General features: G+C 38.2%; 1 protein-coding gene across 3 annotated transcripts in view; it reads left to right on the top strand.

Moving 5' to 3' along the window:
• The window catches only part of LOC113093917 (beta-citrylglutamate synthase B-like), a 24,793-nt gene continuing 12,450 nt past the window's right edge, over positions 1 to 12,343 (top strand). For 2 of the 3 annotated variants that reach the window (XM_026259515.1, XM_026259513.1), the window contains exons 1-3: positions 1 to 671; positions 9,315 to 9,545; positions 11,142 to 11,228. In XM_026259515.1, the coding sequence (XP_026115300.1) occupies positions 509 to 671; positions 9,315 to 9,545; positions 11,142 to 11,228 (481 nt within the window). In that variant the 5' untranslated portion in view covers positions 1 to 508. The remainder of the gene's footprint in view (positions 672 to 9,314; positions 9,546 to 11,141; positions 11,229 to 12,343) is intronic. The other variant, XM_026259514.1, reaches the window with a different exon arrangement.

The following is a 12,343-nucleotide window of genomic DNA, read 5'->3' on the forward strand; positions in this document are numbered from 1 at the left end:
CCGTGCATGAGCGCGAGGGAAAGAGTTGTAAACGCAAAGCGCGTGCTGGAAAAGCCGAGGCGTAGAGCTGAGAGCAGCGCGAGCACCGGGGACCAGCAGGGGCATCTCTCTTAACAACATCCAGCCTCCCATCCGCCTGCTCTCCATTTATTTGAGATTTTTTTCGTTTTTATCGTTGAAGCCTAAACTGTAGGAAGCGATAGGCCCGAATTCCGCAGCTAGGCTTTTGTTAGCCCGTGTTGGGGCCAGTTACTGTTGCCCCTCAGCGGGGGAGCGCGTTATCATCTTTCGGTTATTTGGGAGGCAAATCTGCAGCCTCTCACAGCGTGTTCGTTAAATATCGATTTTAGGTGTGTTGTTGCGTAATTTCGCATCTGGTAAAACCGGACTAAGTTACCTGGGATTTAAAAAAATAAATAAATAAGGAGTGTCGTGGCTCTTTGTGTGGCTTCTGCTTCGTGTCTCTGTTTGCAAGCTTCCAGAAGTTCTGCACTTCGAGCTCTAAAACATGTGCTCCAGGGTGTGGTTTATCACAGACCGGCGGATCAGCCAGGAGTACCCGCAGGTCCAGATCCTGCGAGCTCTGAAGGAGCGCTGCGCCGAGGACGATGTTGAATTCCGCTATCTTCTCATGGATGAGATCGTCCTGACCATCACGGATGGACACCTCGGTAAAAACCGCACACAGACATATATATTCACATACACATTTCTTCTGTGCGAGCACGGGAATTGTGGTTGTTTAAGCTGTTGAGTTGGCTAAATAGCTGGTCAGTGTGGATGGTTAGCGCGCTTGCATTGAGCGGATGTACATCACCGTGTGAGCGTGTTTTGTTCAACGTTAGATGTGCGTGGGGTGACCGCATAACCCACTTTCAGCCAGTAAGCCACCATAGCCTAGCCGATAGATGAAAGGTAGTTTAAAATCGTTGAGAAATTGCCGTTATATTATATTGAACATTTGATATATAATAAAAAATACTGACTTAAACGTGTTTATATCAGTGTTTATTGTTGCAGCTATGTGAGCGCGGGACACAGTCACGAGCGTGCGGCGCGAGCGCGTTCATTATGAACACATAAAGCCTCAAGCGCAGATGGCGCGACGTTCACAAAAGACCTGTTATATTAAGATTTTACGGGATCATTTTTGATTTTTAGCTTTTAGATTTTTGGGGTATTTATATTCAATGCGCAGGATTTTGTTCAGTAGATTGAATTGAGATGTTTGACGCATTCGCGCGAGATTCCACATACAAAGAGCTTGCGTCGAAATTATCGATTCGCCACGTGTCAACCTCGACTGAAATACGATTTTTAAAACGTTTAATCAGTCGGACGAAGTTTGTATCGTCGTTAAGACGATTTTTAATGTAAAAGCATCACGGTTTGGTAGCCATACTAAAGATACAGATATTATCTAATGAACTTGAGGTATCTGGGATGCTCAAAAAGATACAAACACCTTACGTTATGTCGAATCCTCTTCGTCATTGATAAATGTATCTTGTTTTACCAGTTTAGTTTTTATAGCCCCTTATTTACTTTACCACTTGAACATATGAGACAACAGTGGTTTTTATACCAACGATGATTTCAGGTGACTAAGATCTAGTGTGTGAATTTGGAGTGTGTAGAACCCACTGGAATATGAAGAAAACATTTGTGGTGGTCATGCCGTTTAAATTAAATAATTGGACAGTTAAAAAAAAACATCTTTAATTTAATTGCCCATATGTTGTTCCAAGCTGATTTTCTTCAGTGTCCTGCAAAATGAGATGTTAAGCATAGTGTTTGAGGCTGGCTGCCTGAGTCACCATTCACTTTAATTGCATCTTTTTTTCCCCCATGCAATTCAAGTGAATGGTGACTGAGTTGGTCATTCTGCTTATCGCCTTTTTGGAAGCAAGACATATGGGTTTGGAACAACACGAGGGCGAGTAAATGATGATGTTTTCATTTTTATCTTAACTGTTCCTTTAATATTCAACTAACAGCAAGTTGCAAAATATTTCTTAAGACAATGATCGGAATCATTCACACCAGTGTTGCCATTGTGGGTGGGGCTGTTTTGCTTTGAGGTGACAGCATTTCTTTTAGGGGCGGCAGATGGGGACTGGGACATTTTGCATGGACCTGAGGTAAAGGGAGTGGCTATGCACCAATGCAGCTTTGCTTTGAATCAGCTGCTTTAAGTTTAGTAGTGTGACTTAACAACATGAAGGACAGCCAGTCTAACAGGAAGACACAAAGAGGCAAGATAAGTAAAGGAGAGACAGGCCAAAACCATATTGACCTACTTTAACGCAGAGGTAGACCGCTGCCTGGAGAGCAGCACAACTGGTGCAGGTTGTTGGCATGTCATATTTGTGTGCTTGTGTTTAATCTGCTGGCCCGGATCCTGTCTTGGTCTGATTAAGAGGTGGTTGACAGTTGGTCAGCTTTGGGATTTGACCCCCAGAGATCCTGACATTCTGCTGAGTTACATCATCAATATATTAGACGCATGGAACAGTGTAGGTCAACACTTGATCATTATCTCTTGTGTCAGAAAAAACATTGCAGTTAAATACCAGCACATGCAGCCATATCAAAAGGCAAAAACATTTATCTTGATCTTTTGACACATAAGCGGTTACTTGTACTATTAAAACATCCTGTATGTTTCAGAATGTAAAAATGTCTTGGTCTAAAATCTGCTTATATTGAAGTCTGTCAAAATGAAATGGTTGTCAAAAGAGCCACTTTATGACGTAATAATGTGGCTAAACTCACCACTACAGATCAACACCTGCTCCTACATCACTGCCTGTTTAGCCCCGCCCACCAATTTGTACATGTAGTATGTAAATAACGAGAGAGACAAACACAGGTCTACTCCGAAACCAAATGATACAGATGGCTCTGAAGACAACAAAATGCTTTGCAGTGCCAAGCTGTAGAAAAGTACAATATTTGCATTGCCTTCCATCTGATCCCAACATTAGGAAAGAGTGGATGAACTTTATTGTTGTTGAAGTTCCAGACCACGTCAATAAGAACTTGGTCCTTTGGTCACTTCATTTCATTTTGGATTTGTTTACAAACAAGGCACAATTCAACACAGGATTTTCAGAAAGATTGAAAGTAAAAGATACTGTGCGGAGTCGACTATGTTGGATCCAACAGTAATTTCGCATCACAGAAGTGTGAGTAACTGTTTTTTTATTATGTGGTCACTATTGCTTTGTCTGTTATTATAGATAATTTGTACTGATATGTTCTATAATGCACTTTTAACCTAAATCATAAGAGCGTCCATCTATGAAGGATGTAGGCTGTCAACAGTTTGCCAAGCATAGCAGCAGGCAATTACTTCAGAGTCTACAGACCAAATGGAGAGTTCTGATTAGGGGATTCAAAACTTAATACTTCTAAATATTTTTTTATGTAAATTGTTGCAAATCCATTCGTGAACCTGTTGACAGGCACTGCAAGAGTGTGTATAGTTATCTTATCACCTGCTGTGTGTGTTGCGCCACATGCAGCAATCAAACAATCAATAGGTAATCAGGGTTCAAGACTTGTGACTTTTATTTTCACTTCATTGATGGTGTGACCTGAAGTGTGTGTTCCTTTTTGATGTCAAGTGTCCATTCCTCTAAGAGATGCAAAATCTAACACCAATTTAAAGTCTCACACATGCACAAAATGGAAGCATGCTAAAAGAAACAAGCAAACAAAATAAACTAATTGGCGGTAAGTGAATCTTCAGATGGGAACAATTTAATCAGCCACTTCCCAAGACATTTCATTACATAAATAAAATCCTTGGGAGAAGTTTATAGATCTAGATGAGGATGGAGAGGTGTAGAGTTTAAATGGCATTGGTATCTGTTGTGCGTTAGGATTGTTGTGATTTCACTGGCTTTCAGGACTGAATGTAGGGTTTCTGTGATGTAATCATACAAGAATGATTGCCTGTTCTAACCCGTATTGCACACAGAATAGGTTGTATGTGTTAAAATGTGAGTGGTTTATTGTAGTCTAGCTTATTTATGAATGAAAGGCCAACTTGACTTTTTTTGTGTGTGTGTGTGTGATAATTGTGGTAGAAAATCTGTAGTTCTGCATGTAATGGTGTTAATCTGCTCTCATTGGCAGCTGAATGAAATTTATTTCAATTAAATAAAACAAATCAATGAATTTTCAATTCTCTTACTGTTACTCAAAAGTTTGGAATTAGTAAGATATTAGGCTAATACTTTTATTCATTGTTAACACTGATAATCAACCCTCTATGGACACCTTGGCCATTGAATCGTCATTTGGCTAGTAATCTGTTTTTTGTTTACTCGCTAGACTGAAATACAATATTATACTATATTTTACTCTCTCTCTCTCTCTCTCTCTCTCTCTGTCTGTCTATATATAACACACACATATGTTTGTAAAATGCTACAGGCACAGCTTTTTAAATATCTAAAAGTACAGTCTTAACATCAGTCAGTAAAGGACTGTAGTATGATAATGTAGTATTATTTAATAATAGAAGTTTAGAAATTAAATTATAACTTTGTAACCATGTATGAATACAAATCAGTCATTTTAACTTGAGGGCTGTTGCTTTTTTTGGTTCTTCAGTGTTCTTGTAAAATGTATTTCTACTAATAAGAACAATATAAAACGGACCAAGGATTAAAATCTGGTGGATTCATTTCATTAATATATTAATCAGGTTGTGTGCGTTCGCTCGAACTGATTTGCTGAAATCTAAACCGGGACTATAACAGGTGAGCACCAGCCAATTAGATTGTTTTTGCAAATTTGTTACACCATTACAGAAATTTGAGTTTTGAATTTTTTTGTCTGTTTACCTACCTGTATCTAATACTAGCTCACCTCACCCTCAAAGCACTCCTCTAAAGTAGGTTAAACCTGCGTCTTTACTGTACTTAACATAGAAGGTTAGCCTGAGATTCTCACTTGCTCTGGATATAGTTTGAGATTCAGTTGTGTTTATTAACCCGCATACTTTTACTGATTGAGCCCTCAGGCAAAAAAAAAACCCCCACAAAAACTTGATTGTCTTTTAGTAACTCATGCATGCGAGATAAAACAAACAAAGATGTGTACAGTTACAAGTGGTTGAGGGCTGATTTCTTGTTGTCACAGTGAGTGTATGACTGTCATTTCCTCCGGAAATTAGTCAGACCGGTATGAGCCTGATCTGTCAGTGTACCTTTTTGTTAGTGTACAATAAGGTGTTAGTGTACCTTTTACCCCAGGTTGTGGGGTAAAAAAAAAGTGAAAAGCTAATAAAATAGCATGATTCCATCCAATGAAAAAAATTAATGTGCTGCCTTGTTAAATAGTGTTTAGAAATACTGAGTAAGAGAAATCTACTGTTTCAAAATTTAGTGAGCCACTGACACCATCCAAGATGGTGGGCATGGCAAGAGTATACTGTTCAAAAGTTTGAAATAAAGATGTTACTGTAGCTCCAAATCAACATTTTAGATTCTGAAGGATCATGTGACACTGAATACTGGAGTAATGCCTGCTGAAAATTCTGCTTTACCTTCACAATAATGAATTATTTTATATATTAAGATAGATAACTTTTATTTTATTTCAACTTGTAATAACATTTCACTCAATTATTGTGTAGATATTTCATTATTTCGTGGTTTGTTGTAATACACCCAATAATTGTGTTTTTTGTATTCTTTTTTTTTTCAAGCGTTATGCTTTTAGGTTAGCAATAAGGCTAAACGCGAATTCTATTAAAATCAATCATGACACATTCCGAGTTTCCAGATGTGAGTGCTATTTGTGTAGCGTGAATAATTATTGTCTGTGTAGAACAACTTACAAGGTTCTATGACGTCTAGGATGCTGCCTATGTAGGGAACATCCTACTATGTAGGGAGTTTTAGAACAGGGCTATAAGTTAGGCTGTACAATTAATTGAAATTAAATTGCAAAGGCAATAAATTGCGATTAGGCAGAAGCAGCGATTGTCATGCGTATCTTTCAGTGAAGCATGGTTCTGTGATCAGCAGTAAAATTACTATCCATCCAAAGGCCAGAGGGTGCCCTTGTGCTGAAAATCCAAATATATGCCCCAAAGAAGAAATCCAGGAAATGCCTATTGCTGCAGCTGAATAAACAGAAGATTCAACTGCTTTCATTGATTCAACGTGACTAATAAACAGACAACTAAAGCAATATATGGTTATAGAGTTCTTCTTACTATAATTTCATCATCATAAAGTATATCTATAATGAAATGCTAATTGACATCCTTTTCACTGCTTAGAATACAGTAAAATAGTGTGTGCCTTAATAATTTTGTTCAATAAACCACATTATCTCACACAGGGATTTATTTTAAACACTCTACTGACGTTATGAAGTGAGTTTGGAGTAAAAACTTATTACATGTGATATTGTCACGTGCTCTCAGATGGAGCAGCATTACTACACAGAGGCATAGTTCACTGAGAAGAAACGCAAACAGCTGTTATCCTGAACGATTTTGTGACCTCATAAATCATACAATTATATTGTCTATGCTTACGAACATGATTTTGCATAGCTGGTCAGAGAACTACGGCTCTGTGTAGTAAATGCTGTTCCACCTGAAAGCTGGTGATGGAGATTTACTGCTGATCACAGAACCGGCTTTACTGACTAAATGGACATGGCAATTGCAATTAATCATGTTTAATTAAAGATTAACTAAACCCTAAACTAGGGCTGCACAATTAATCGAATTTGTAATCGCAATTACAATTACAGATGACACAATTATGTAATCGTTTAAAGGCACAATTACACAAAAAAAAGTTCACTTACATCATTCTGTGTGCATAAGATATGTTGTTGTTCTCTCTACAGATTATCTTAAGGGTTTTTTTCCCAATTGTTTGAATTTCTTTGTTTTAATATAACATAATACCATGCATATATTTACTTTGGTTTGGTTTCTCAGAAAAAATAAATAAATAAAATAATAATAATAATAATTATATATATATATATATATATATATATATATATATATGATATTTGAGGCTTAAAAAAAAAAAAAGTTTTTCAGGAAGAGTGTTTTCCGCTGGTTTATTTTGATATAACAATATGGCATGCAGTGGCTTCAAACAATGGCATAAAGCTATTTAAAAAATCATTAAATCTAAATTGTGCTAATCGTAATATATAATCGCAATTACAATTTCAAGGGAATAATCGACAATTATGATTTTTGTCATAATCGTGCAGCCCTACCCTAAACCAACTTTTTTTTTGCTAATGATCTGTAAGAATGGGGCTTTATTAGTGCTGTTCATTGAGTAATTCTACAATATATAGTGTAAAAAACGTCTGAGTGCTGCCCTCTTCAGGTTGAACGGTGGCTACTGCAATTGATTTTTCCTATTGGATGTTTGCGGTGGAACGTGACTTAAGCGGTGGCAGGTGACGTAAGCAGTTTCCAGCCCACCACGCCCCTTGGTATGAGCTACCACACCCCTGGCAGTATAAAACCATCTTGTTCCGTCAAAATCACTGTAGCGAGTCAGGAGTTGGAATTTCCAGTATTGAAAACGATCAGGATAGATTATTTTAGAATCCAATTAGCATTGCTTTTATATAGTTATTTAGATCATTTTGTGTAGCCTATGTAGTTAATTAGTGTAGTTGTTACCGTAACATTAGTATTGTTAGAAGCATAGTTAGTTAGCAGCATAGAATTGCATCAGTTAGGATAGCTTCAAGTTAGCGTAGATTTATTTACAGTGGTCAGGGTGGTACGTAGGTGTAGTGTTGCTGGTTATAAAAGCACTGCTGGACTGCATAATTTTCAAGCAGACTTTAAACTTAGGCGCCAGTGGTTGCATGCACTTGGCCTGAAAGGCCGTGAGTTCCCGCCTAGAGATGGAGAGTGCAAACTGCATTTTACGCGGGATTGCTTCTCCAACGCAATAGAGGTGGTAATGGGCTTCTCCACACAGCTCACGATGAAAAGCGACGCAGTGCTGATCGCGATCCGGGAGTTAAGACTGCAGTTTGAGCCTAGCCGTGTCCACAGACACCTCAATATCCTCTACTTCAAATGGATGCTCTGTTGCAAAGCTACTTGCGGTACTACAGTCACTCTCCATTTTAGCGACTCTGACAGGAGCTGTCAATTAATCCGTCACTGCGGGTCTCACGCCCCGCCCTCGGTTTGTCCCCTCTATCTCCGCTGTGCTCTGCCCACTTTTCAGCATTTTTCAAATATTACCAGTGGGTTGAGTCAGGGGTTTAGTTACCCTTTAATCGTGCTGCCCTAGCTATAAGATACCAAAAATCAATGCAGCTAACTGTCTATTCAGTCAATACAGCAAATAATGTTATATACTTGCATTTCTTTTTGAAAATCAATAATATCCATCTTGTCATGCCTGTATAGTCCTGTCCTACAGTTTTTGACTGCATCCATTTAAGTCCCACCGGCTTTGATGAGAGGAAGAGGGAGTGCTGATGTAGCAGTTGCTAGTGAAGATGCTGAGTCGTGGGTTTGTGTGTGTTGCTCCATCCTAAGATGGCAGAGAAGCTGGAGATATTAGAAGTTGTGTGACGCGTTCATGTTTTGTCTTTCTCTTGTTCTTTCATGGCTACTTTTATATCCACTGTTTTACATTCCTGTTATCTCACGAATGCTCAAACACATGCTTGCCTTTATGTAATCTCTAAAATCCTTTTGTGTCATCATCTGCTGTTTAGTGTGTTCTGTTCCATCCCAACAACAAAATTACATATTTGCCATTGTAAGTTGATTGCTCTTCATAATCCGAGTCAAAATGTGATGATGATTTGTGAAGTAAAATCCAATGAGAACTGTATTGATTTTAGTTTTTACTAAGTGAAGGCTGGTGTTAAGTGAGCATAAAACCTAACTGGTATCTTAATTAAAAGCAGAAAGCAGTGCAAACTGGGTTAGTGGGTCAGCATGAACGTCGAAAAAGGGAGGCAAAGCGAGCGAGCGACATTCTGCAGTGTTGTGTAACTGCTCTCAGAAGAAGATCAGCTATTCAGTATTGCTGAGATGCTATTGTGTGTGTATCATTTTGGAAACTAAGCCCAGCTCATCTGTCATACTGAGTGTCTGTGTGTGTATGTGTGTTACTGAAAGTAATGGGAGACACATCCAAATGAAAGTCTGGCTCTCATTGGTTGCCCAGATACAACAATTGTAATCCCTTCACACAATACTGTCCCGGCCAAAACACAGACTGCACTGACCCTACTGCAGCATTGTGATTTATCTTCCCTTTCTTTCATTCTTTCAGGTCTGAGGGTTGGGCAGGAAATCGTTACATCATTCCCGCAAGTTGCTGTGATGCGCGTTCCGACCCCATGGGTCCAGTCGGACAGCGACATCACTGTACTGCGTCACCTGGAGAAGATGGGCTGTCGTTTGGTCAACCGGCCTCAAGCTATCCTCAACTGTGTCAACAAGTTCTGGACCTTCCAAGAGCTCGCCGGGCATGGAGTGCCTCTGCCAGACACGTACTCCTATGGTGAGAGAGCATCTTTATCTCTGAAACACACCACCACTTAATCAAAAAAAAAAATATATATATATACAAACACACACACATCTATATATACATAATAATTAAATATCTTATGTCACAGGAAAAACATTTAAATATGGCATTATTTATGCATTTCTTTTGAACTTTCTATTCATTCAAGGGTCCTGAAAATTTTTGACTAATGGTTGCTGAAAATTCAGCTTTGCCATCTCAGGAATAAATAGCATTATTATTTTATTTAAAATGTAAAACAGTGGGTTTAAATTGTAGTAATTTTCACAATTATACAGTTTTTTTTTCCCTCCTGTATTTTTTATCAAAATAAATGCAGCCTTTTGTACGTGAATCTTTTTTTATTATTATTTTTATTTTTTTATCCACAATCTTTTGAACCGTTTGTGTGCACTCCTGCATTTCTCATTCATTCGTACAGACAAGGGCTGTTTATGTGGCAGTCTCCTGTTTGCAGAATGAAAGGGGAAGCCCTTGTGACTGACTAAAGAATACCAAAATGAAACCCTAGAGAGTGGAAAGGGGAGGGGGTGTATAACAGCACTTCCAGCTGCTGTAGTGATGTGGTCCTGGCAGAGCCGGTCTGAAATACCCTGCATTTTCTCTATTGCGCCCCCTCCCATTGAATGCTAGCTCATCTGCTCAGCTCAAACCAGCCAAACAGATTCTGCATCTCAAAGAATCGTCTCTTCAAAAGCATGAAGAATATTTTGAGCATGTAGATGGTACAAAAACATCCAGCAGTTATTCTTACTGTGGTTTGGGTTTGAGCTTAAATTATATTTCCACCCACTCTCTTCTCCTTATACTCTTTCCATACGCTTTCTCTGTTTGTTTCTTCTTGGACACGTTCGGTCAAAGCAAAGGATGCGTTAAATGAAAATATTTAGTCATTAACCAAACACTAATGGTTAATTTCAAATGTTGCCTAGGATTTTGAATATAAGTACAAGGCAGGAAAAAACATTGAAGCTATTTTCCCTCTTTAAACATCTGTAGCTTGTTTTGCCAAGTTCAGGTTGTTTAATTCATAAACAGACTTTCAAATTAAATGGGGTTAAAGCATGAATATCAGACCTACTGTACTCTGGTTATTGTTGTTTGTCAATTAAATTTTTTTACATTTGTTATACGGAGATAAAAAATGTACACAAAACAGAACAGCATATATTTACATTATTAACAGGGGAAAATTTCAAATGAACTTTTTATCTATTTTTTTTTATAAACAAAGGGACAATTTATAGTGCTGCCTCTAGGTCAAACATGTGGCTGTCATGTTTCATCTTAAGCACACATTCTCCGAAAACATCTTTGAGCTATTAACCTTGAAAAACTGGCCACACAGTTGGACAGAATGTCGTTCAGGAAATGGGAAACATTGTGCGTGGCAAAAAAATCTGTCAGTCTTGCAGTCCTTCTCATGTGGATATTGAATGTCTCAGCGTTGCTTGTTTCATTAGAGCTGTTTGCATCTCTCTCAGGAATCTCGCACTCAAATTAAATCTCAATTTTAATTACATTCATTACATATTCACTAACCAAAATCTGTGTGTGTGTCTCCAGGAGGACATGACAACTTCCGCAAGATGATCGATGAAGCCGAGCCGCTTGGTTACCCCGTGGTGGTGAAGAATGCTCGTGGACACCGAGGTATATCACTGATTCTAATACAGCCGGTGTGCATAATGGGTCCTTTGGGGATTGAAAGAAACGGGCCACATTAGACTTCAGATCTGGGTGCTGACAAACCTTCAGGAGCCCTGAGAACACAAACGCCTCAAAGTTATAAAGCACACTGGATCTCTCCAAAAGAAGAAATCAGGAAGCTTAGAAACATCATCTCTTTTACCTTGGAAACAATGGTTGTCTGTCTTTTTCTCTCCCAGTGCACATAAGGCATCTTTGTCCCACACTGTTTTTTTTTTTTCAAGAACATGTGAAGTGTGTGTGCTGAAAGCATAATTTTCTTTTCGACTGTTTTGTTTTAATGGTAGTTTCTGATCACCAATCTTACAGAATTACACACACCGCTCTGAATCGAGTCTCACGGTCAGACAAGAACTCTCTATGATGACTAGCAGCCACACCTGAAGAAAATGATTAAACAATGTCATTATCTTATGATGATAAATACTGTATTAATATTTTCGGTGATGGAAAAATCGCACAGGGCGAGACTTGATGGGCAGATGCGGGGAGACACTTTGTGTGTACAGGACGTGGGAGAATAAAATGATTTGCAAGACTCCCTCAATATAGAAATATCTAAAAAACAAATATATTGTTATTCATCTATTGCACAAAAGCAACAATAACTAATACAAAATAAAAATGATTAACAGACGCAAACATAGGCAGAGTTTCTAATTATAACACGTTTGCAGAATTGAGCAATGTAGCCAGTCAGACATATCTGTTGATTTCTGGGACTCATAGACAATTAGAGGTGTTTAAGTTGGAATCCAACTTAAACATGACACAGCAACATGAGTTTTAGTAAACTGCTGAAATTTTGTTCAAATTTAATTTGAAAATTTGTGCTCACTATTCCTTTTATTGTAACTCACATAAAGCGTAGACATTATGAAAGATTCACTGTAGGGCTGAACGATTAATTGCATTTGCGTCAATATCATGATATGAAAAAAAAAAACTGTGCGACTACAGTCGGTCACGTGCTAATACATATTCTTATTTATTTATTCAAAATCTTTCTAAAGTTAACAGTGTTTAAAAATTGCAGTCCACGTTTACATACGTTTATT

The sequence above is a fragment of the Carassius auratus genome, unplaced genomic scaffold (assembly GCF_003368295.1).
Source record: "Carassius auratus strain Wakin unplaced genomic scaffold, ASM336829v1 scaf_tig00215205, whole genome shotgun sequence".
Taxonomy (NCBI): domain Eukaryota; kingdom Metazoa; phylum Chordata; class Actinopteri; order Cypriniformes; family Cyprinidae; genus Carassius; species Carassius auratus.